Below are 26,534 nucleotides of genomic sequence, written 5' to 3' on the forward strand. Positions count from 1 at the left end.
CAGCCAAAAAGCATAACCAAGCTGGCAAAGCTTTCTAGGTGAAAAGTTAAATGAATACTCCTTTCTTCTGGAATTCACTTAGAGATTTGTAGAGATGAACAGGATCAAGGGCTCCCAGACCTGGTCCTGTTCATTTGCACAGGCTGTTCTTCACCTTTTGGTTAATGTCTCTGGTAGAACAACCTACTGAGTTCTGTAACATCACTACACAAAGCAGCCATGTTGCTATTTCTTTGTATGTTATTAATATTTGCATGTCCAGCATGTTTGTTCATCACTTAGAAGGGCTTTCTCAAAACTTGGGTTACATGGGTAGAATAAAAAGGATCCAAAGGGATAGACAACTGTCCCTCTACATCAGGGGTGTCAAACTCCTTTTCACCAGGGGCCACATCAGCCTCATGGTTGCCTTCAAAGGGCTAAATGTAATTTCAGAACTGTATAAAATGTAACTAGTCCTACATTTGTACAGTCATAGAATTACATTTGGCCCTTTGAAGGCAACCATGAGGCTGATGTGGCCCCCAGTAAAAATTAGTTTGACACCCTAGCTCTACATCCTCCTATTTCAACAAGAAAACGAAAGGGACACCAGGAGATCAGATCCAAAGTCACTTGGAAGGGGACTTGAAGGTGATGAGGTTCCCTATTAATTCCCCCAGTAGACCTCCTATATCCCAGCTAGACAACCCTAGAAACAAAAGCCTTCTCAGCCAAGACAAGCCTCTAAATGTCCTGCCACACAGACCTACGTAATTCTCTTTAATGTCCCCCTCGTGATGTGTTGCTGCCTGCGAATTACCCTACCTCTGGAACAAGTATCCTATTTTGGGCTCCAGCACACCAATTCAATAAATCCGTGTCCATGGATTTTTGGAGTTCTCAAAGAAACTTGTCATTGAAGTTGTTTTTCAGCTACATAATCTGAAATTAACCTTCCTATCTTTCTGGGAACATTTCCAAGGACAAAGCAGACTATAAAAGTACATGTAAAGTTCATACATTAGTGCAGGGAGCTCCAAGGCTGCACTGTGAGTAGTTCAGGCTTTGGTGGTTTTCTTTTACCTCATCAGGTAGGAGGTTTCCCAAGATACAGCAGTACAAAGGGAAATGGCAGCTCACATAGGTATCTTTATGCTAGCTCTAAAGTAGCTACTACACAGCCTCAACAGGACAAAAATCACTCTGAACTTAAACTACACTTTAGTAGTTTTATAAGCCCCACAATCTTTAGTGGGATGAGCAAACATCAAGCTGGGTCATACATGTCTCACAAATGCAGTGGTCATAGATACCTATTGTAGAGAAGGCAGCTGTAGCATCCTGTTCACCTTGAGAAATTTCAGCACCAGAAAGCATTTGGTAATCCAGCAAGTTAAAAAATCCTAATTGCCTCTTTTTCTACTCTTCCAGATGCTTGGAATTTGGATACTTGCACTATTTCTGCTCAATGCAGCAGAAGGTAAGTATATGGAGTTAATATTTATTTAGCCTTTCTATGCTGCTATATTTTGTGGGATATTATTCTACACCATGGTTCCTCAAAACCCACTGACTGAGATTACAGTGAGATGAGTGTCTTTGCATGTTTTCTTTCCTCTTCTCCATTCCTGAAAACCCACCCCAGGAGTATGCAAGAAGTCCTGTGTTTCCTATCTCAGAGCAAAGGAAGAGTGAGGGAGTAGAAGAGGGAGTAGAAGAGGGAGTAGAAGAGGGAGTAGAAGAGGGAGTAGAAGAGGGAGTAGAAGAGGGAGTAGAAGAGGGAGTAGAAGAGGGAGTAGAAGAGGGAGTAGAAGAGGGAGTAGAAGAGGGAGTAGAAGAGGGAGTAGAAGAGGGAGTAGAAGAGGGAGTAGAAGAGGGAGTAGAAGAGGGAGTAGAAGAGGGAGTAGAAGAGGGAGTAGAAGAGGGAGTAGAAGAGGGAGTAGAAGAGGGAGTAGAAGAGGGAGTAGAAGAGGGAGTAGAAGAGGGAGTAGAAGAGGGAGTAGAAGAGGGAGTACTCTTCTTCAGTGGTGAAAATGTGGAAGCAGCAAGGTGGGGACAGGCAAACGGCAGGGTAGCTTTATGTTCAGCAGAAGCCACTGGCTCGTATAGTAGAAGACTTCTTGTGTACAGTGTAGTCAGCTGTTGAGCACAGTCTTGAGTTATTGCAGATTTTTTGCAATATCTTGGCTTGGAATTAGGAGAAACTCATCAGCTCTCTTTTCCTTGGGCAAAACACAGCTGGGTAAAGATACTGAAGTTATGGGACAGGGTAGCCGCAGGGGAACTCCACTGCGTATTTTGTTGAGGAGCAACAGCATGACTTCTTTCCTTGGGGTAAGATATAACCTTTGAAGATCTGAGAGACAGCAACTGCTGGTCTTTGCTTTCTGTAAACCACAGGATTTTCAAGAGACCTCCAGAGAAGAGACGCTGTGAGTTATGAGTAATGTGCTCCACTTCTTTGCTCATTCACATATTCTTGATCTGATCCATGTGCTACAGGTGCCCAAGTTTGCTATGATAGGATTGGATGTTTCTCAGATGATGTACCATGGTCTGGGACTCTGGAAAGACCAATCTATAAGTTACCCTGGAGTCCAGAAAAGATAGACCCTCGCTTCCTCCTGTACACAAGACAAAATCCTCAAGTCTATCAGGTAAGAGCTATGTTCCTTTAAAGTGCCAGAAAGGATCAAATCTTCACCTTTTTTTCAAGAGAAAAAACCTCTTACAGTTCCTTGGCGGGGTCTCTGGGGCAAAATTCTCTTTCTCCTCCTGCCCTCACAAAGCAGCACTCTCCCATGTTTTCTGTATGGCCACTGAGAAGTACTGGGAAACTGTGTGTTTTTAAAAACAATGGGTATTTTTTTTCCATAGATAAGATGAAAACACACAGAGTCAAGTCTTGGCTGCTCTAAGATAAGTGTCAAAGCTTGTCTGAATGGAGATAGAGACTTCATCCATAGTCATGTGAACACTTGCAGATGAGTTTAATATTGCATAACATTAAACACCTGTACAGATGAGCATAGTTCAGGTCTTAGCAATTTTGATAAACTCCTTACAGAAAGCAGATTTAAATGTTTATTAATTTAATATCTACAACAGGAGATCTCTGCAATTGATGACAGAACAATTGGCTTCTCAAATTTCAATGCAAACAGGATGACCAGATTTATTGTACACGGATTTATAGATAAAGGAGATGAAAACTGGCTGTACGACATGTGTCAGGTAGGTACCACAGGAAAATCCTGTCCTATTAAGTTCTTTAGTTTGCTTTTATAAAGACCTTCCTATAAATAGTCCGCTTTCTCTTTCTAACCTGTTTCTCTCGTGGGGAAAAGGGAAAGAAAGGCTGCTTATTTTAAAATGGTTAGCAACTTAAATACATAGCTCTGTACCTTGAGGAAAACATGAAGTAAAATGCATCAAATTCATCTCTTTAGTGAAGTGAGTGGCAAAACTTTCAATCTAGGACTTGCTAGGAACCATGAATGAAGTAAAGGGCTCTGCTTTATTGATTTTTGCACTAATTCCAAGTTATTTCTTGATCTTGTTTCCATACAAAGTTGCAAATCCCGCTTATGGTCTTCTCAAATCATATAAAAAAAAGGTTTTAATTGCAGCCGCAGCTAATGGAAGCTGCAAGGCACACAGCACATAGAGCAAAGTACCAGCTGACAGCACATGACACTTCTAGAATATGGTCTTTCAACTAACTATTCACACAACTAGAATTTTGTTCACATTCTATATTCCTATTTTATTTATGGGAATACTATGAGAAACAATCTGAAAGTCCACTAAAAATCAAGTTATTTCACATTTATTGCATCCCTTTACCTGCTTCTCTTTGCTATTAGGTCAAAAGAAAATAAATTTATTTGGCAGTTTCTTGTTGGGATTATCACCTTATGAACATTGAGGAATGATTGTTGGATTTGTTAGTTATTTTTTTTCAATGTATCAGAAGCAGATGGATGTTTTTATAATTCTCATATCCCATTTTCCTTTCTCAGAGATTTTTTTTTGTTCTAGACCCTCACAATCAACAAGATAGCTCACATTTTGCTTCTGCTAGTCCCTCAAGTCCTTCTGATCAATTATCACAAGGATGTAGAGACATGAGACAAATCTTTAAATTCTTTCTCTATTACAGTGGCCTGTGTTTTATCACAATACTCCAATTTGTTAAATAAGTATGGTCTCAGTGAATCTTTTCAGTAAAGACTGGAGCAAATGGTATTGTGACTACATCAGCCCTCCTATACATACCTTTTATTTACTTTCTCATTAAGTAATAATTGTATCCACACATTTATTTTTTACAACTTCTGACATATAGCCACAGATGCTTTCATTGCCTTTTATGTCCTTTGCCAGTCGTATCTTGTTTTAGATGCTTTATAATTCCTGAACACAAACAAAGAATAAATATAACAAAGCTGATAAAGCAACATACCCTTAGCCAAACAATCTAGCTCAGAGGAAAGAAAACTTCAGATTCTATGGCAGACAAAGTATCTGCCAAACATTCCCAAATAAAGCCATAAATCTGAAATGCATGTTCAGTGACACCAGCAATTTATGCACTCTCTCATAAAAACACAGACACTCTTTCTCACAAATTGGTATCAGAAAAACACTTCTGATTTTTATCATCAAGTATGAATTGTATCTGAATTTGAATTTAAGAAGCACTTTTAAATCACTTAAGTCAATTGGTATATGAGTAGAGCTGTAATTTAGTGCTGCATACAAATATTGATTGAAATTAAAAATTTGAAAGTATCAGTATATTGTTTTCCCTTCTGAAAAAAAAAATACTGCTATGGGTTTTTGAAACAATGGTGTAGCCAATATCACAGCATATTACCCTATTTCAATATTGGGCGAGTGCTCATACGCCTGTGTGCAGTCATGAGCACAAGTTTATGCTGAGGTTTTGCTTCTTAAAATGTTCTCATACAAATTCCTGAAACATTTATGAGTTGAGCTGTAATAAACAACATGAATCAATTCCAGAATGTATTTACTATGGGACTCTTTGGTTTTCACTTTTGTTTTACAAAACAGAGGTTGCTCAGCGTGGAAGATGTGAACTGCATCTGCGTAGACTGGAAAAAAGGTTCAAGATGTCAATACACCCAGGCATCAAACAACATCCGTGTTGTAGGCGCTGAAATAGCTTATTTTATCAATGTTCTCATGGTAAGAATCTTCTGGTTATAAAGCTATAGTCATAATGCTGATTTGAAAGAAATGCAATTCAGGAACTTTCATTAGTATGAATATAATCAGGTAAAAACATTTTCTTATATTCACTGATTATTTTAGAAGTTGTGCTGAAAAAAAGACTTTCAAGGTTAGAGCAGGGTTAGCCAATTTAGGAATATGAAGTGCTACAAGACCTTCCCATAGTACAACCAAACAGTTATTCCATAGATGCTGGCAGATGTAAAGTGATGTGTAGTTTTAAATATTCAGAAATAATGGACACAGCAAACTGTCTTTTCACTGTGACAAATCCCACAAAACAACCTGAAGAATGCCAGAAAAACAGCTGGTAGGCAACAGCGGCTGAAGGACAAACTGCTCTCCAGTAACAATAGCTGGGGACAAAGAGGACCTCAGCTGCCTCAGTGGAAAGGCAGTGTGCACAGTGCCTAAAGCTACAAAAGCTGCACTTGGTTGGAAGCAGTCTTTTAACAAAGTCTTTTCAACACACATTTTCTGATAAGGGAACTCTAAAATACTCAAATGGATAGCACTCTGGTGCTAGGAGTGCTCTCACCTGTGTCTCGCACCCTACATCTGTGGCAAAGCCACTGAATTCCTCTCCAAAAAGGCTGAAGACATCTCTCTTCTCATGTCCTCCTCCAGCTGCTCATAGTGCCTGATCTGCCAGGGGTTCCTGCCTGGCTGAGTCTTGCAAGCCAGATAAGCATCCTTTGAATTTCAGTGGGTCTAGGATGCACAGTGGATACAGAGCCTCTCAGGGCTCTCCAGGCAGAGCTATACAGAGTTCTAAGACTGTCCAAATGAGGGCAGTAGCTGAATAAGGAGTTTTGAAAAATCTCTGTTTGGGACGTAAGTACCTAAACTGGCAAACAGATGCTGAAATCCCATAGGAGTTCTTGAGTCTGTAGTCAAGTTAAAAGTAGTTTCTCAGCCCCTTTTTACTCTTCCCAATATTGATGAAAATAGATAAAGTAATTTTTTATATTCCTATTTTCTCAGGAAAGATATGGAGCCTCCCTATCCAATATTCACATAATTGGCCACAGCCTCGGAGCACATGCGGCAGGCGAGGCTGGCAAGAGGCGGCCAGGAATCGGAAGAATAACTGGTAAGTCAGTGACTTAAGTCACAGCTCAGACTAAAAGCACCACTGCTTAACAAAAGGTTGCTGTTCATTTTCTCTTACAATCATATCTGACTGTTTGCTGTAGTTTAGTCAAGGGTAATTTGGGCAATACAGAACTTGTGGCCACCTGTAATAAATACATCAGCTGACTTGCTGATATACACTGACAGTTGTGGCAATATCTATAGAGCTTGCTCTCTGGTGCCTCAACTAAACAGTGTTACTACCCAGACCAGCACTCTTTTGGAGCAGGATGGGAACGATGCTTTGACATAATGATATCCCATTATCACTGCTACAAATGAACTCACAATAAGTAACATACAACCAGAACAAGCTTTAGGTGCCATGATTGTTTTTCATAAGGATTTGTCCAGCACTAATGTAATAAAACAGATCAGGATTATAATCCCTACCTTCTTTTTAATAGCAGCTTTCTACTGCCATTTTCATATTTCATTGATCTAGCCTGTTACACAGTAGCACATCTGATGCACAACATCACCCACTGCTTGCAGGTCCCTACAAAGAATGCTAGAAGCAGCACAACAGTTAGTGATTTTGTACTGTAGTTTTGCCAACAACTATCATTTTCTAGAAAAGGATGGGTTAAACCTGACATTTCAGAAGCAGTATGCTAACCTTCCTGATGTATCTCCCATTATCACCTTGCTTTGCTACGTCTATATAAACTTTTCACCTGCTAGAGTACATTAACAGTAATTAAACTATGATTTATTATTATTATTTCCAGTAAACTTCAGAAAGTTTAATTTCTTCACCTAACTGTCAATACACTAAAAACCTGTATTTCCTTGGCAGCAAAAACTGAGTCCTATAGGATTATATTGTCTGTACAGATTCAAACAGACTTACTAGGAAAGTGCACTCATACTTAAACAGTCAAATTTCAACTTAATCCCCCTTTTCTTTCCAAGGGAGGCCACAGGCATTAGGTTTATACAACCTGTATTAGTTTGAGCTACATTATGTCACTCTTACTTTCTACGTAACATCAGAGCTGACTGATCAGAAAGCACCCTGCCTCCCCCTCCCCATTTTCACTGTGTTTCTAAGTAACAGCCTCTTTCAAGTGCTTCCACATTTCCAAGTTTAAACGTTTTTAAGTAATATGATGTTGTTCTCTTAATTTTCAGTCAGCTGTACTGATTCAGTTCTGCCTGCCAGGCAACTAGTTGCTCTGTTGTCTCCTTGTTGTGAGTTACTCTATGCCCTGAGAAATTAAGGAAACCTCTCGCTATTGCTGAACCAGGTTTTCCTGTTCAGTTCTTTCAGAGAGAGAATTTTCGGGTCTTGTTTGTTTTATAGCTGTCTACATGTTGCTCTGAGTACGCAGACCATGGAAGTTCTTCACTGGTCCCATAAATAGCATCTGTGTCTCACAAGATACAATGGAGCAAGCTCTGTGACTATTTGCCAGAAACATTCTCATCTTCCCTTTCATCCAACAGCAAGGTTTCCTTTTTAAAGTTCTTTGGCTTGTAACCTGCAGTCTAGCCACACTGGCTGAGAGCAAATGACTCTTGAAGGAACCATTTTGCAACACTGCAAGACTTAAATGGTGAAAATGCAGATGGCTAAGAAGCAATGCAAAGCTCCATAGAAGCACAGGTTGTCTCAGCCCTCTGCCTGCAGCAGGAGCATCAGTGCAACATGGCCACTGCACAACCATCCACACATCCCTGTGCTGTTCTTCAAGGAAAATACCTCGTCTTTCTTCAATTGTTTAACTGACTCTTCAATACCAAGAGGCATATTTTTTGCTATATGTATTAATTTCTAAAAGAGAAAAAAAAAATCCAGAGACCTCACAAAGCAGAGACACCATTTTGAATATTTTAAAACCTCTAATACTCTCCCAGAGAACAAAACTGAGAAGAATATTCAATATTTATGTAAAGCAGTAAAACATGACAGGCTTCACACAAGTAATCCTTTTTCCTGGGAGAAAAGTCACTTGGTAAGAGAGAGCATATATCATTATTTTATTAACATCTATACTACTTAGATACAATGAACCAGAGGCAACTATATATGTGATGTTCATTATATACAATCATAGTATTATGTAGAATGATACATGATATAATACTAGTCTTTTTCTTTCAGGACTGGACCCTGCTCAACCTTATTTTCAAGACACACCAATTGAAGTCAGACTGGACAGATCTGATGCTGAGTTTGTCGATGTTATCCACACAGATACAGCTCCCACAATCCCCTACTTAGGTGAGTATTCAGCTTTACTGTAGTAATACACATTATTAACACTCAAGTATTCTGATCATTCATGAAGACTCTGTTGTGCTGGGTGATGCATAGATACAGAACAGATATGCCATACTGGTCACTAACAACTCACATTCTAAAACACCAAACACATAAACTTCAAGCCAGCAGCTGTAGGTATGAGATAACAATTTAAAATGTGCTTACCCCTGCTTTAAATGTTTCAGGTTTTGGCATAAGCACAGCTATAGGACATCTTGACTTTTATCCAAATGGAGGGAGGGAAATGCCAGGCTGTGATAAGAACCCTGTTTCACAGATCGTGGATATCGATGGCATCTGGGAAGGTAAGTAGGCTGATTACATTACAAATTCAGAGAAAGGTCACCCTCAAAATGTAACCACTTAACTTCTCTTAATTCAGGTGTTTTACATTAGCTTTTAGTGCATTCACCAGCAATGGCAGCTGTAGACTGCAATGAAACTGTTAATAAGCTCAAAACATGCCATTTTCCAGAGCTTATTCAAAAATAAACATGTCAAAGGGTTTGCCTCTGCTAAATACGCCTCCTTTAAAGTATCTAAGAGCAGAAACAAAAGTTACTGAGACTGTGCCAAAAATTTTGAAGGATCTGTAACAACACATTTCACTTTGTTTCTGTTTAGTTGCCCAGCAGCAGTACTGGGTGGAGCGGGGTGCTGATGCTGACAGCTACTTGTGTTAGCAGATCTTCAGCTGCAATTCTTCCGAGATAGAGCAATTATTTTTTTTTTAATTACCTATTACAGTCTGCATTGCATTAGAGCAATGTCATTGTGTCTATTTTTAGTCAGCTAAAAAAAGATTGGCACATAGCTGCTCAAGGACACTGGTTTTTGTTATTTTACATGGTTCCAATAAAAGCCCTGTTACAAAATTTCTTTGTGTCTTTATAAAGTGAAATCTAACATAACATTAAAAAAAACCACCACGAATATTTATGCTGTAGAGATTTTTTAGTATATTATCTGAGCTCTTTCTTACATTACTGCAAAGACCTTAAGCTCTAGGAACCCGAGAACTTATTTGTGATAACTAGCCACTTTCTCCAGGTTTTATTCAATGCAGCTGGAGGCACTACCTTTTTTTTGATAGAGTAAACTTGTTATCAATAATGGGCAATTAAAGCACAAAGGAACAACTGTGTTGTATATGATCTTCTTTTTAACCTAAAGTCAGGATAATAAAGGCAACACAAAGGAAAATAATATATTCATTATTTTAATTTCAAGAGTCTCTCTTCCTTAAGCACCCCCAAAAACATAATAATTTTGTTTTGAAGTCCTCAGCTGGAGCAAATCAACGCTTCCCTAGGAAGTTCAGTGTTAAATACTTTTCATTTGGTTTTCTTTTGTTATGGTAATGCAACTGTTGCCTACAAAAGACCTGCTTTATGCAGTTCTCCTTTCCATTGTGAAACTCGGTCAGATGGCTTGAGTAAGTGTTTGGGAGGGGAGGCCTGGGCCGAACTGCACAGTTGGTCTCCACAAAGCATTTCAAATTTGTATTTTATACCTGTTGACTCAGTGACATCCCTTAGAGCATCAATTCATTGCAAAAGTAAGCTTCAAACCTTCTGTTTGATACTACAAGAATTGTGATGAGGCTTTTGAGGAAGAAAGATGCATCTCAATGCTATGGCAAGGACTGTGCTAGTATGTTTTCTAGAATGGTAACAGAAAGAACTAACCTGGGAGCATCTTTTCACAGGAACTCGGGACTTCGTGGCTTGCAATCATCTGCGGAGTTACAAGTATTACTCTGACAGTATTATTTACCCTGATGGATTTCTAGGCTATGCTTGTGCTTCATATGATACTTTTGAAGCAGTAAGTATTTCTTAGAGCCTTTGGGTGGACCATATCAAAGAAGGCGGCTCTTATCTATACATCTACAATTCAGTGTATTTATGCTAGCTTACAGACAGTGAGTGCATCTGTAAGGGAAGTGTCAGCCATCCTAAAGCATTATAGCTCATGCAGCTGACACGGGTCAAAGTAGGAAAAAGTAACAACAAAACAGGGTCTGTGATGATGTGAGAGCCCTGAGCTGCTACTGGAGCTGGTGAGGCTTCCCCAGGACTGCTTTACTGTATCACCTGGGGAAAAGGTCAGGAGGAGAACCTGCCCTCACAATCACCAAATGTATTTATTAAATAGAAATGAGTGGAATCCCACACTGTAGCAGGTGAGCTTTCAAACATAGCTTAAATATCTTATTTTCAGAACAAGTAAAATATTATGCGATAGCCTGATGGGATCACCCCATGGTCAAATACTTTGGTGGCTTAAGATGGCCTCGGGGACAAAGTGCAATGATTTATGGACCAGGTCAGGAAGCTCTTTCCTGTCCCAGACTGGGAGAGAGAGACCTACAGCTGCAGAACAGCAGAGAGGTAACAGGTTTGTCACATCCTACAGACAGAGGTATAACCTTACATAGTGCTCAGATTGACCTTTATGCGTTCTGAGCAGGTCATAGAGATCCCACTTCTCAGATCACTTTGGGAGAAGGTAACTAACTGCTTCTGTCACCATAGTGGAAATCAGCTTTTGCTACCAAAATGAGCTTCATTTTCAAGACAAAGCCTTTCTTGACCCCACATGAAGGTATGAGGAGACAATGATCTTCAGATGGTGGGAAGGACATCTCCTCCCTGTTCCAGTTCAAGACTACTCAAGGATATCACGGATGTAGCAGGATTGAGCTAAATGGCATGAGAAAAAACATATAGCCCTGAAAAATCAGAATGTTTGAGAAAGCTGGCTAGCTTATGTGATCTTTCTCAACTCTCAGGGTTACTTGAAATTTGTTGTTGCCTTGATACAGGGCCAGTTAGGTGGGTATATTAAAATAAGTCCTGTAACTATTTTTTTTTCCTTGGCTGTCTGGATAATGTTATTAATAGATACATTTGTTTTCACTAGGGAAACTGTTTCCCATGCCCACACGGTGGATGCCCTAATATGGGTCACTATGCAGATAGATTCAAATGGCAAGTTACAAATGATATCACCAAACTTTATCTGAATACTGGAGATGCCAAGGACTTTCCTCGTGAGTTTCAATTGCTTCTATTGCTTCCTACTCCTTGTAAACAAACCTTTTTATTTTCCTGTTTTCCACTTAGTTTTAGCAGATGAACAGACCTGATAATAGTGCAATGGCTCTTGAGCCCTTCATAACTTTTCCTCTTTCTGCTCCAATAGTATTGCCCAGTTTTGGGCCCTCCAGTACAAGAAAGATGCTGAAAAATTATAGAGTCCAAGGAGGTCGCTGAGATGTTTAGTGGACTGAGCTACAAGGTGCATGGAGAAAGGGGGAGAGGCAATGCACAGAAGTTGCAGCAAGGAAAATTTTTATTAAATAGTATGAAAACTACTGTCACAATGACAGTGGCTAAATGCAGGAAGAGGTGTCTGGAGAGGCTGCGAAATCTCTATCTTTGGAGATGTTTAAAACTTGGTTTGACAAAGTCCAAGAGCAAGCTGATCACAGCTGGCCCTGCTTTGAGACGTGGATGGACCAGATGACCTCCTTTACAACCCAGGTTATCCTAAATGTCAGTTCTCATGAGATGGTTCTTCCTTTGCCTTTGTAAACAAGAATCAGAGGGAGAAGAGCTGCTTCTGCAAATTGTGCACTAAAAGAAAATTTCCACAAAAATTATTTTCCTTGAGCTTCAGAATTTTTTTATGCCCCTTTTACACGGTTCACATTCTGCTTTGTATTATTATTTACTCATAACATCATCTTCTTTCTAACTTCACTGTATATAAAAAAACTTTGTGGTCAAAATGCAGAGATCTATACTGTGTTTACCATGTTATGAACTATATATGTATAGTTTTTTCCCCTGCCAGAGTGTAACACCCATTTCCTAGGTTGATCTCATTAGGACACAGTAAGAGATCTGACTCACAGGTGTTTTGAATTTGTTTTGCATGGTTATAACCCAAGGAAGAGTGGGAAGCACAAAGATTCGGGTATGAGGGAGCATCGTGTGGATTTCTCTCAGTCCAGGCAGTCTGTGATGCAGCCTTGAGCTGAAAGGGCAAGGCAGTGATAATTTTATTTTGCTGTCAAACACACTGTATAGACCAAAAAACCTAAATCTTGATATTTTGGAGACTGTTTCTCCCTGGGTGCAATCTAACTTACTGTATTTCTTCTATGTAGTTTGGAGGTACAAAGTAACCATGACACTCTCTGGAAGCCATCAAGTTTCAGGATATGCAAATGTTGCCCTGTACGGAAGTGGTGGGAACACAAGGCAGTATCAGATCCTCAAGTAAGTTCAAATGTCAATAGAAAAAACCCTTCAATTCTAGAACATATTAATTAAATTTTCAATTAATGTTTCTGTTTGAAATGGTCCTATTTTACAGATCACATTCTAGCCCCAGGTACAGCTCTCTGATGTAAACGCAGTAGCAGTTCACTCACTCTGGATTTTAAAGCAAAAGTTTAGAATGCAGGATTTTAAAATGTTAGAATTTGATATCACTTGATTGCTGTACCACCATAGTCTTGCTTGGATCTACTCTAGCAGAGTTCAGACCTCTTTGTCTTTCACAAGCTTATAAAATGTTGCTGCTAAAGCTACCTCATGTTCTCCTACTAGGTTTTCATGGCTCATAACCACCAGCTTGCACTGAAGATGCTTGCTTCCTTCATGTGCATTTTTCTTGTTTGTTTCAACCAAAATATCTGAAATGATGAAAAAATACGCAGAAGGCATTTTGATGTGGGTTTTGGAGGTCATTTTTTGGTTTGGGTTTTTGTTTATTGACAACTATGTCACTTCCAGTTTTCCAAGAAGGACTTTCTATCTTCATGCTTGGTGGTAGGTGTCTGCTATGAGTTGATCCCCATTTGTAGGAATCCATGCATTCACCAGAGATCAGTCTGCCCACACTAAATGCACTCCAGCACTGTCTAGTTGCGGTTTGCAGGGCCTGTGTCAACTCAATTGCTGGAAATGAACTTCTTTTCTTTTCCCCCAGCAAATCTTGCTCTAACCTATCAGGCACCACTGTGGATCTGGCAAAGAAACTAAAATGCAAAGGAATTCTGTCCTGTCTCTCATTACTTCCACTACCATGAGCTTTATAATACGGAGAAGAATAAACATGCTCCTCTGAAGGCAGATGAATGAGAAAGTGCAAAACCAGGGGAAGGAATAAAAATCCTCTCTTTCTCATGAAGCTTGTTGAAACTGTAGAAGTTTCTTCTGGGTGGTTCTGCTGAGTCCTCTGCTTTTTTTCCCCTCCCTCACTCCTGTATCTCTCAGGTCATGTCTACAATAATAGTTCTGCAGTGATAAAGGCATCACACATTCCAATACCTCTTGAATTCATAGAGCAGGGGTAAATTTAGGAAAGTAGCCTTTCACCTTCAGAGCACAGGGGTGAGAGGGGGCAAAGGAGAGGATCGGAGAAGCACTGGCTCATATTCAGTAAGATGTTGTAATGAAGCCATTATCAGACTCAAACTGCTGCCATTTAGAGCTTGCTGTATTGATGTGATATGAAATAAGTAGCCATATTATAAACTGCAGTTATGCAAAAGCAGATGCACATTTGCATCGGTCACAGTGCTGCAAGTGTGGGAATTTCTGCTACAGAGCCGGGCTGAGCAGCTGCTGGATAATCCTTTCAGCCATCCTAAACAGACCCAATAGCTGCATCATATAAATTAATTAACATTATAATGAAAATTTCATTTATGTGGAAAAAAACGCAAAACAAAAGAAAACAAGCTGCCTACATAAGCAACAGTGAGCAAGCTCTTCCTACTCCACAGGGTTCATCCTGTAATTGGTTCTTCATTGTGAAGTGTGACTGCAGCACATCAGGCCTATCCGCCTTTGCTGCTTCTGACAAACACTGTTTCGGGCTAAATAATGTTAGAAAATTGGCAATAATGTTATGATTTTATAACTCACAGCCACTCAGTTGACAGGACTAGTAATTCATATTAAATGCCAGCATGTCTCGCATCCATAAAATGTTATTTTTTACAGGGGAACCCTCAAACCAGGCAACACTTACACAAGCTTCATTGATGTAGAAATCAACGTTGGAACAATTACAAGGGTTAAATTTCTCTGGAACAACAACGTGGTAAATCCAGCTTTTCCTACAATAGGAGCTGCAACTATCACAGTACAATCTGGAGAAAATTCAGCAGAGTAAGTATATCCTTTGTGAAAATCTTGAAAGCTACTTGGGAGGATAGGTGACAAAATTACATGTGGTGTAAAAGCATTTTCACAAGAAAATCTATTTAAAGCATTCAAAGACTATCAAGAAAAGTTTTTATTTCCTTCCTTTCAAGACACTGTTCATCCATAGTTCAATTCATTACTACTTCAACCCTTTGCCTTAAATAGCTTCAAAGGAAAACTTAAAATATATACAGGCTTCAGAAGAGCCAACTTCCTGTATGACCCTTTGGATGAGAAAAATTAGTGCTGGCTTAGATTATCAGCAGCATTCTTGCCAAGCTCCTACTGTCTACAAGAACAGGTTATCTGTGTCTGAGCTTGCATTAGGATGTTGGATTCAATGTCAGTTGGAACCAGCGGAAGTTTTCCATTGATATTGACGGTCACTTGAGATCATGCTTGTCAAAAGAGAACAGTGATAATAAGCCTACTCTTCCAATCAGCAGGACTAATACTTGGAAGCTGTGCCTAAGAGGCTACACCTAATGTTAAGGGAAAAAGTCTAGAAAGGATTTCTCTAGACTTTGAATATGGATGTTCAGATTATAAAAGCATGATTTACTCAGCCAGTGCTACTCATTTTCCTGGACTTTTTAAAACAAACTCTCATTTGCTTGATCAGTTATGTTATTTTATTCACCCTATATTTGGGTATATAGAAGAGGAGGTATGGTATGTTTTAGGCCCATAGACAAACGTCATTGCTTACAAGACAACATAGGAGACAGAAACAGTTTCAAGCAAAGCAAAATGCTCATAGCCCAGCAGTGTTACCGTTAAGCAGAGCTCTTAAGTCCTGCTGTAGTTCCTTTTCACCAAAGCATGTTGCTGATTGTGTTCCCATACATGTGAACTCACTCTTCTATTGACTCATGCCCTTTGCACAAGTAGTTGTGATCATCCAAATAGTGATGGTAGCACAAAATATGAAGAAAACAAACAAACAAAACAAACAAACAAACAAAAAACCCCAACCAACCAAAGAAACCTGTAAACCAAAAGGAAATAATGCAGTCAATCAGAATCAATTAGGTTGACATATTAAAACAAAACTGCTTGTATACCACCAACAAAACTTGAGAACTCAAGGCACTGATATATTTTTGCCTTTTTTTCAGATTCCGTTTCTGCAGTTCCAGTACGGTGAGGGAGGATGTTCTGCTGACTCTCGATTCTTGCTAACAGCACACATGGATGCCCCAAACCTTATTACCAATAAAAGCTAGTCATGCATGAAACACTGGAGTCTGCATTCACTGCAGTTATGATACTGGAGTGTTGGGCTTTTTTGCTGGTTTGGGGTGGGGGAGGGAGGTGTCTGTAGATACTTGTTTATAGACAGAATTTTTAGAGCAGATTTAGGAGTGCATGAGCAAAAACCCATTGAAAAATTCCCCTAATTTCAAAATAATTTCAGACTGAAGGCTAAACCCAGATATAGGGTGAAATAAAGATGAAACAGAGAGCAGGGTGAGTGGTTACAAAATGAGGCTGGAAGTTTAGTTTTAATTACCTGTGAGAGATGGAACAGTGGACATGATGGAGAACCAATAACGTGTTTTGGTGTGTTAATGCTGAACTAAGCTTAGACCAGGTGATCTGGAAAGAACTAATTTGAGAAAGCTGCATAGCAGATTTCAATTGTTAGTGAAATTTCACTAACATGCTTATAATTACAACAATCACCAAAGTGTCCTGAAATTCCCTACGTTGGACAAGACGGCCAGATGATGTATTTAAGTTGCAAAACAGGAAATGTAACGAGGGAGTTGCTTCTTTCTTTGCTTTTTGATAAACACATTCAGCTGAATTGTGGATAGTCCACAAATTCATTTCTCTCCCGACATAATCGTGTATAAGCTCCTACAGGTTGCTTCTGGAGAAGCGGTGAGCATCTCCTCTGCTCCCAGAGGAACTCCATCCTCCATGAAAAACCCAGAGAGCTGCTGGGGCCTGGAGATCTACCACTCCTTGGGACCTTTTCAGCAGTTTCTCTTGAGGTCACCCAAAGTGGGACACTTCACTCTTTCTGCCTCTCTGTGTGAACTTTCTTCCCCCAGAATATCTTGTCCTGAAGGGCATCAACACTTTAGCAAGACTTCAGATTCCACTTGCAATGGTGGAGATTGAAACTAATTTATTCTGTGTTGGAGCACTACTCTTCTAATACAGAAGAAAAAGCAGTTTAATTTATTCAGTGCATTCTGCCAACTCTTGCAGGGTGACAGGTGGGAGAGTGGGCTGTGAAGACTAGAAAAAGATGGAAGATTGGCAGCCTATGGCCATCCCCAGAGCTGGAGTAAATTCCTTATGTGAAAACCAAACTATTCCTTAGTCTAACCCAAGAGAAGAGAATATCCCCCAGCAATTTCAGTTTCAGTCAGAGATGTGCAGGCTTGCTTTTATGCTTAAAAACCTTCTATATCGCACTTGTGCTTCTTGCCCAGATTAAAAGGCACTACCCAGTTGTGGTGCCCAAAAGCACTGTATGAACCAAATTTTCACCTGAATAACCACTATTTCCTGAGTCCATGAAACATTGCCTTAGGGAAGATATAGGGAATAAGTATCTGAATTAGTAAATGGGACATGCCTTGCTATGCTGTCACAGATGTGTGGGGTATTAAAATGTTAAGCCAATGTCTTGTCCAGCTCAAGAGGGAAAAACAAATGTTCTCCACCCTGATGATACTACTTGTGTCTTCCCCCCCACGAAACTGCTTCCGGCTCTGTGCAGCTCCTTATGGCAGCAGCAAGTGCAGAGCAGAACAATTTGCTCTGTGTGTTTTGTTTCCAGCCTGTGCTGTCCATGATGGGTATAGGCTAACGTTTATTTTGGCTTCGTTTTTTCCCATCCATGGTCAACCTTGCAGTGGTAGAATAAGAAGGTAAGGCCTGATAAATTCAAGGATGTGAACTGTTTGTTCTGCAGTAAGCCCAGTTTTGGGTCAGTCCTGCAAAGCCCTTCTCTGCTCTCAGCAGCTGCAGGGTCGCAGCTGTGCAGGAGGCAGAGAATCCGGCTGCAAGAATCTGCAGGTTTTCACACTCGATTCAAGTCATTCAGTCCAAGGAGGAACACAGATCCTCTCTCCACAAGATAAAGTTACGGGTTTACCCACGGCATGCATAACCACAGACAGGAGAGCCAGCATCTGATGTTGGGTTTCCACGTATCCCACGTCCATTTGACGTTGACTCGTTCCTTCTGCCTTGACTATTTGTCTCTTCTGGAATTTGGCTTCCTGATCTCAATACCTCCTGCTGAGGAAACCTCAAGAGGGCTATTAACTTCCTAACACAGGAGAAGAGTTTCTCCTTTGTCTTTTGTTCCTTTACCTTAGTATAAGCAGATTCTTGTCTCCGCAATTGTTTTGACAGTCAAGATATTCTCGGCATTATCCTTTGCCATAGCCGCTTCAGCAGCCCATGTAATTTTAACAAACACCTAACAGAATCAAGACATTAAAGTTGACAATAGCATAATAAAAAAAAATATCTCCTTTTAATAATGAACTGGAGCTGCCGTCATCTTGTTTTAGCAGAGTAAAATCTGCCCCCCCCGCCCCCAAACACTTTACAAAGCTATTACATAAAATGCAATGTTAAATGAACAACAAATTACTTTCCCTTAGCTAGCTTTTAATGCTAATGGCGCTATTCATTCCTGACCTTTTGAAATATTATATTTTTTAAATGACAACATAAAAAGAATTCTTGTTTGAAAACGCAAGCGACTTTAAACCACATGTTATTACTTGTAAGTATAGCATGCACATGCATCATTCATTTTGGTGTCCCATTTATGGCTAATTGGTATATATTTCAGTTGACATATATTGTTCTCCTGCAAACGTGTCAAATTCCTTAACGATGCCGGTGACAAAAGCATAGTGCTTGAGATATAGAAATTACGCTCTTTACCATATAATCATTCTTATCTATTGGGAATGCTATTTGTGACAAATCTTGTTCAAAAATACACACTAAATTGATTATTTTTTTAACTTTAATATCACACCATTCATGGCAAGTCTTTGATTGAATCTTTAAATGTAAAAATGTTTTGATTTTTATCTGCATCATTTTGTAGCTTTTAAAAAGCTCACTTTATTTATTAAAGGAAGAGTAGCACAGCGCATATCTTAAAATGTATCTTTTGTTGTCAGCATAAGAAAACAAATGGGGTATAATTGTGGATATGGAATTAGTCATTTGGTGAACAACACTTTGTGCTGTAGTTGAGGTTTTCTAATTCCTGCCAGAAATTACTATTATTTTGTTGGTGGGCAGCATTGCAATCAGAATTTTAAATATGGGAGCAACTTGGGCCACATATTTTCATTACATTTTAGATTGCCATGTGCAATGTGTTTCTCTCCTATATTACACATCATCTGAGAACAATAAAAAAAATGTGAAGATTTCATGTGACTAATTATTACTGAGACATAGCAGTGCCTATTGTTGTCTTTAGACAATGCTGTCTATAGTCATTACTTTGCTCCATAAATCAGTAGGATAATGAGGTTCTATCTTTCAAGAAATATCTGAGCATATCTTAATTTGGCATTGATGAATTGGCCTTCCTGAACCTCTTGAGGTGTTTTTAATTTAGTTTGTCATATTAGAGCTTTCATCACCTCGCCACAGCTGACAGTGTTTATGTGCACATATTTACTTTCATACCTTTCTGGCATGTGTCCTCAAATAGAATTTCAGGTTGCAAACAGAATTTTATGATGTTATGTCTGAAATGCATTCTGTTCTTAATTTGAGTGTAAATCACAAGCTATTTAGCCACACCCTCACACTTCAGAAATATATAGTCTGTATAGCTGTATTTAATCAAAAAAAAAACAAGGCCAAACTTATTAAAATCTGTTTCCTTTTAAAAATTGGAAACAATGTATTCAACAAAAGAGGTATTACTTCAAGAAAAAGCTGTCTTTTGCAAAAAAAAAAAAAGTGCAAAAATCAATTTTATCCTCTGCAAAGCCTCTCAAATTTGAAGACAATAGAAGGGTAAATTGTCTCAGTATTTGTAAGTGGTCGAAACAGAAGGCTTCAGTAGGGGGCAGAGGCAGAAAGGAGAAGATGGATGTGATGCTCCCACAGCCCTAAATGAAAAAAATACTAATAGCAGCCTACATGCCACTTCTAAATTGTGCCTCTATACAATCAGAAACAAGAAGCAAAGTACTCCTTAAATCAGTCTAAATGTTGTATTCAATTACACAATAACAATTGAGTGGCTACTACATTTGTTAGCATATTGAAGACATATATTAAGTGAGACCGAAAGACAAAAGTTGCATTCAGGGCCCTCTTTGTACTGTGGTCCATGTAATTATTGTTGCAGTACATGTCCTGTGAAAAATCTTACCTTTAATTACATTATGTGGATAATTGCTTCACATGAAACCAATTAGGGAGGTGAAGGGGGAAAAAAAAGGGATCTAAACATCCAAAGCAATTCACTTTTTCACATAATAATTTGCATTATTGTAATTTTACATATAATTTTGCATAAGCGTTAAGTCTCACTCTCATTAAAAATAACAACAATGAACAATACTGGCGGCTTGGGTGCCTCAGTTTGGGGTGTGCAGCTTCTGAGTTTGGATTCCCCTGGGAGTGTTGATTATCCTCTTTGGAAAGTGAGGTCTCCCGTGAGAGCGGTACCATTTCTCACTCAGAAGGCGTTCTTCGTGGCAGAGGAATATAGTCATCATCTTAATTATGTGGGACACGAAACACACAATGAACATGTCTATGATTTGCCTGAGACGATGGAAGAGCAGAAGCCATCCCCTCCTCTGAACACTGAGCACTGTTTGCTGATGGCAGCTTGAGTCAGGCTATAGAAACTTCCAAGGGAGCTGCTTAAAAATAACCCCGAACTCTTGTTTTAGGCTGCCAACCTTTCTCTTACAGTCCTTAATTCCTTATTCAAACACCAACCATCTCTCGTTTGATGAGGCAATAAAAATCAACAGGAAGGAAACATGCAAGAGGTTCTCCCCCACCTCCAGTTCTCACCAAGGCTGCTGTCAGTCCCTTGGGATGGTCTGTGGCCTGACCTCACGTCTCCAACCTTTCTCATCTCCCCTCTGCTTGCAGTTTGGAAATTAGTGCCGTCTGACCATTTTATATCCCTGCAGAGAGGTAAATTCAGCAGGGAGTCAGAGACGAGGATGTGCTTTACTCCCTTTCAACCTCAGCCCACAATCAACCATCTCCAAACCCATGTCTCCCACAGAATGTAGGGAGGGCATGTTTGGGAAAGGAGGTTTCTCCACTTCATTAAAGAGGGACTGTAGATCCTTAAGCCTTTGCTTTAATTCAAAACAGAGTCAAAATGTCTTCACAGGGTCACGAGAATCAGCCTCAGTTCCTCCCACCGGACCAGACTTAAAAACCCTGTGGCTGTGACAGAAAGGACACTGAAGGGCAGTTCATAGCAGCAAAGTGCCATTCCTTGCTGGGTCTGAAGGGATGGTGACATGGTAGCAGAAAGGGGCATATTTTTGTTGCAAAAGATGATTGTAGGGGATTAACAACTTCTTCTTAACTGAGGAAAATGTTAAAAGTGAAGAGAGAAGTGACTGCACTAAAGAATAATTCTCCTTTTGACCCACAGAGAAAGAGGTGCTTAGTGAAAATATATGATCACGGACAGTGTGAAGATAACTGTCTGATCAGATAATGGAATTGTTTTCAGTGATAAGAATGAACCCATTACTAATGCAAATAACGATAATAATTATAATTTGCAGTACAGTAAAAATCACCTAGTCTACCTCCTCCTCTGACAGCAGACTGTATAATAAATTATAGGCTGAGAAAAAAAAAAAATCAAAGGGATAAAGGTTAAAAGATTAAAAAAAATTCTGAAACTTAAATGCTTAACAGGGAAGTCAAGACCTGAAAGCAGAAATTGGTGCTATTAAATAAAGCAATTGTGAAGAATGAGATATTATGGAATTGATTAACAAACCAGAAACCAAACGTTTCCTCAGATTACCTCTTGTCACAGATTTCAATAATTTTGAAAGAATAAAAAATTAAGACTTGGCGTATAACAAGAAAATTAACTATTTAAATGTAGGTGAATATGCTAATAGTACTCTGGGAAGATGAATATAACTTAACCTGCAAAAAGCCCTCAGAAGGGTTCAAGAAACCTGGGGAGTTTCACCAGTTGTTTTTACTCTGCTTTGGTGTCCAAAACAGGTCCAGCTGTTCTGTCACTCCCAAACAGGCCATTGGCAGACCCCACATATCCATAGGGCAGAACTTCTGGGGTTCTCTGGGCACACCAAGATGCTCATACTGATCTGATAATCTTCTTTGTTCATGTGATGGTTTCTGGGTATGGAGACAATGTGAAAAATTCTTCATTTCACCTTTGTGGAGGAGCAGAGCAGGGCAAATGAAACAAACCTCGTATTACAGAGTTTACACTACAGTGAGCTGTTTTATTGTTTACAGCAATTCTGCATTCTCCATCAGTAGAGCAGAGAGGAAATAATGCTACATAGGGTTTCCCATACATTGTTGGCATCAGACCAGTCATATAGATTTAGGAGATGAAGCTCTGAGAATCTACTAAGAGAGCATGTGATTCTTCCACACCCATCAATTTAGAGTAAAATAGCAATTAAGCGACCGAGTGTAAAGTGCTGTCTTCCAATGCTCTTCATTTAGATGCTCATTTTTCAAAGTACAGTATGTCCTGTAACAGCCGCCTAAGAAGAGCTGGGAATTTTAATGATGGGGGTGTGTAAGGGAAACTTTAAGACCAGAAGTGCTGACGCCTAGTCAAAAGTCGAGGTGAGTATGAGATGAGATTAGTTTGTAAACTCAGAGTGGAGCTCGGTTTTCTGCAGTTGGAGTATTTTATATTCACAGTTAAAAGCTCAATGTATCCCACCTAAACTTCCCCAGCAAGTCATTCAGGAAGTTAGAGATGTCTCATCCTCTTTGAAGTTTTCATTGAAACGTTTTTCATGTAGCTAAAAAGTGTGATGCACTAAGTCTGTAAACCACAAGTAGTTTACCAGAACTTCAACAGTACAGGAGTTCAAGGAAAATGCTTTAACAATGCAAATTCTAAAAGCAAAATGAGTATAAAACTTGCAGTATGTTTCATAACCATGATTTGTGATTACCTCATAATTGCAATTTATCAAAAACACGCCCAGCTAATAGTAACTACTGTAACAAGCTCTCATGGTTTAAACACTCATCTCTCAGATTGCACGCAAGAAGGCCTTTAACCAATGTTTGCAAAAGTCAAAAACACAACGTGCCTCAACTACTCACATCACATTTCGCTGTTTGTTGATGCTTCACCAGGGCTGTAGTGGGCTGTACACAAGTCCTCCATGTGTGTGCACAAAGAACGACTTCTGCATCCATTTCCAAATGTCCTTCCAGCCACAAGATGTTTATCTGAAAGAAACCAGCATCTACTATCTAACCCTCAAAGTTGCCAACAGAGCCATAAAAAAAAGATCACAGTCTACAAAACGTGACTGTAAGAGCTGGGGTTTAATTAGAGAATTAGATTCAGGGCAAGCATGACACTAGTCTTCAGATATGTCAAAAGCTGTCAGAAGTAGGAACAGGATTAAATGTTCCCATGTTCCCTAGGGGTAAAACAGCCTCAGAGTCAGAGCTGACTTTATATAAAACTTTAGAAAGGGGAGGACAGCAAAACACAAACTTCCTTGGTAGGTAGCCCATTGCAGCATCAGAAGGTTTAAAACCAGATTAAACAGAAAGTCGTGAGTATCTTAGGCAGAACTAACACTGTTCTGCCACAGTAAGGTGAGATAGCTGTTGTCTGAGGTCCTTTCTAGGTACATGCATCTCCTGGGATGCTCTGAGAGAGCTGAAATTGCAATCAGCAAAAAATAGTGGATGGAACTGCAGAGAGGTAGAGAAAAAAAAAAAAAGGAAAAAATCTAAAGCATATATTACCTGACTCTGAAGGAGAGAAATTACAAATGCTTCCGTGGGATACGATCAGTGTATTGCGCTTCCTCTCAGTCCTGTAGAATCTTTGATAAGCATGTAGTACTTTTTGAACTTCCGTCTCATATGTCTCATCCCTAAGACAAAATAAAATATCTACCAAAATAATTTAAATGTGTCTTAGTACACCTTTGGTCGTATAACCTGATTCTTTGAATGCCTTACGCAATTATCAGACTTAAATGCTGACCTTGTTGCCATGAGCTGACAAATTATCCATCCTCCTGCCCACCTGTGTAATACTTGCCAAGGGCTTTTTCATGAACAAGGCAGCTACCCATGTGTTCCCAGCAGCCTGCAAATGCTACTGCTACCTGGGGCCTCTGCTTACATGAGGAATATAGGGAGAAAATTAACTGAAGGAAGATGCCAGAATGTTGCTTGCAAAGAAACACGCTTAAATACAGGAAACCCTGCAGACATCATGGAGGACCAGCATCTTTTCTGCTGGATTCAGCCGTGTTCACAGTTAACTTCCTTCAACTCCACTAATTTTGAAGAGTCAATAGGCGTCCAGTGTGTGCATCAGAGTGGGGAATGGGCTGAGAAAACAGATCCATTATGATTGTCACTAGATGAAAAGTAAGAGCTCTGTGAACAATACATTATATTGCAGTGCTTTAGCTGCAACCTGGGTACGTGTTTGGAAATACGCAGCAATGGCATGTGTATGATGCAGTGTGCTTCTCTGGAGGAAACATCAGGTCAGTGTTGGGGTTGTTCTTTGTACTACAGAGGAAGAGGATATGTTCAGTCTGGTGTCTGCTCTCATCAGCTGATGGCAAACAGAAGTTCCTACGAGAGGTGCAGAGCTTATTCCTCAGAGGGAAGGAAATACTCCTTGTTGTCCTTAGGAAAGGGAGAGTCACCTTTCTAACTCCTTAGATTACTATGGTTTAGCAAACTCTGGCATTCACAGCTGTCAGTCTCACCACTCCTTTCTACTTTGAAACCCTCCCCAGTCCTCAGTTGCTGCTTGAGCACACCAATGCCTCTGTCCTCCCACATCCAAACGCTGGTCACGCACCTCTTCAGCCAGCTTCTCTGGTTTCCTTACACTCAATGGAGTATTACCCTCATTTCACTTGTTGGCTCTGCTCCAGCACACAACATTCCCAGAGTAAGCCTATATGGTATTTTTCATTCCTCCATGTTTAGGTAAGCTCACCTGTGGACACTGATAGAAGGATCGCAGTGGTTGCAGTCTACCAAGTTCTTCAAACAATTATTTGCCATCAGATGCTAGTGAACACTATGTCCTAGTTCAATGAGTTCTGCGCAGGGCACAAAGGCAGTGCTCCTGGGATATAGCATATATGGTAAACTTCTCCCTATTATTACAGTCCCTGAAAAATGAGAAAATAGATACTACTTCAAAATAGACAGCCAGCACCTACACAACTATATGTTAAACAAAGACGACACAGAATTTCTTGGTTTGCAGGAAAAAGTTTGCAGTTAACTAACTTAATATACTGCACCTTGCCCCTTTGTATCAGTGAGGTATGTGCTCAGATGCTTTAGATAAACCCCTTCATGATGCTAATATTTTTTTTTTATCTGGCTAGCTCCTCAGAACCTGTTTACTTTTGAATGTGTATTTCTCTGGCTACAAAGGATTTGAGGGCTTGGCTAGCAGCCAGACCCAAAGCTCCCCTGAAGTCAGTCTGACTCTTTCTATTGAATTTAATGAGATCCTAACCAGTTCCTAAACAGTGGAAAGGCTCCTCACATAAGTGTTCATGTCATTTCCACTGCGTTGTCAAAATTCGCACACAGGAAATTGCCTCCTGGCTGCCTAACAAGAGTTTCAACAGGACACAGGTGAAGTCTTGTTTCAAACTGCCAGTCTGTGAAAATAGCTGTTGTGTTCAGACACTGATGCTGGCTGCTGGGAAGGGGTCCATGAAGCAATCTAGGAAGAAAAGGAATAGCCACAGAATTAAGAGCTGTAACTAAGGAATGGTTTATAGCACTGAAAGGTTATCAATGTAGAATGGGGTTCTGGGGCATCCTTTTAAAGACTGAAATGCAATGAAAAAATCTCAGTGCAAGACAACCTTTGGTTAACATGGAGGAAGAAAAAAAGCCCAGACTGCAGTTCAGCTTGAGTTGATGCATTCCAGAATCAAGGCATGTCTGAATTTTGACATTATGTTTCCAAGAAAAGATATTCAATCATTTGAACTTATTTCAATAGAGGAGTCTGAAAAAATGAACTTCAAATATGGAAACCAGGGTCTTGAATTTCATAGGAGTCCAAAGAACTGGGAGGAAAGGTATAGAAAAATTACAATTTAAGATTAATTAAAATATGAGGGATGCCATGTGTTCATCACTAGCTAGTAGTTAAGTTTGCAGTGCAGTTTGTTGTAAACGTAGGAGTTAAATTCCCATGCAATAGACATGATACAATTTACTACTACTATGTCTTTACTATTAGAACAGTGATTTCACATTCTCAACAATTAAAACATAAACGTTTAGTGCAGTGAAATTCAAAAGAAATGAAAAGTGTATTCTCTGGGAATTTAGACTTTAATGTTTCCTTTGAATGATCAGTTTGTTTCCTAAGAGCTCTGAATTCAGATTAATGGAACTCCAGAAGAAAAATCTTAGACACT

The 26,534-nt window shown here is 39.6% G+C and overlaps 1 protein-coding gene across 1 annotated transcript; it reads left to right on the forward strand.

Moving 5' to 3' along the window:
* Positions 1 to 1,413: 1,413 nt before the first annotated feature.
* Positions 1,414 to 16,053, forward strand: LOC309440563 (inactive pancreatic lipase-related protein 1-like; the record flags this gene model as incomplete). Its single annotated transcript, XM_082054334.1, has 12 exons — positions 1,414 to 1,462; positions 2,485 to 2,639; positions 3,091 to 3,216; positions 5,062 to 5,196; positions 6,226 to 6,334; positions 8,483 to 8,602; positions 8,830 to 8,949; positions 10,353 to 10,471; positions 11,570 to 11,699; positions 12,822 to 12,933; positions 14,668 to 14,835; positions 15,990 to 16,053. The coding sequence occupies 12 exons, from the start codon at positions 1,414 to 1,416 to the stop codon at positions 16,051 to 16,053; spliced, it is 1,407 nt and encodes a 468-aa protein (XP_081910460.1).
* Between the last annotated feature and the right edge of the window lie 10,481 nt (positions 16,054 to 26,534).

This window comes from Streptopelia decaocto (assembly GCF_964273445.1).
Source record: "Streptopelia decaocto genome assembly, chromosome: 5".
Lineage (NCBI taxonomy): Eukaryota > Metazoa > Chordata > Aves > Columbiformes > Columbidae > Streptopelia > Streptopelia decaocto.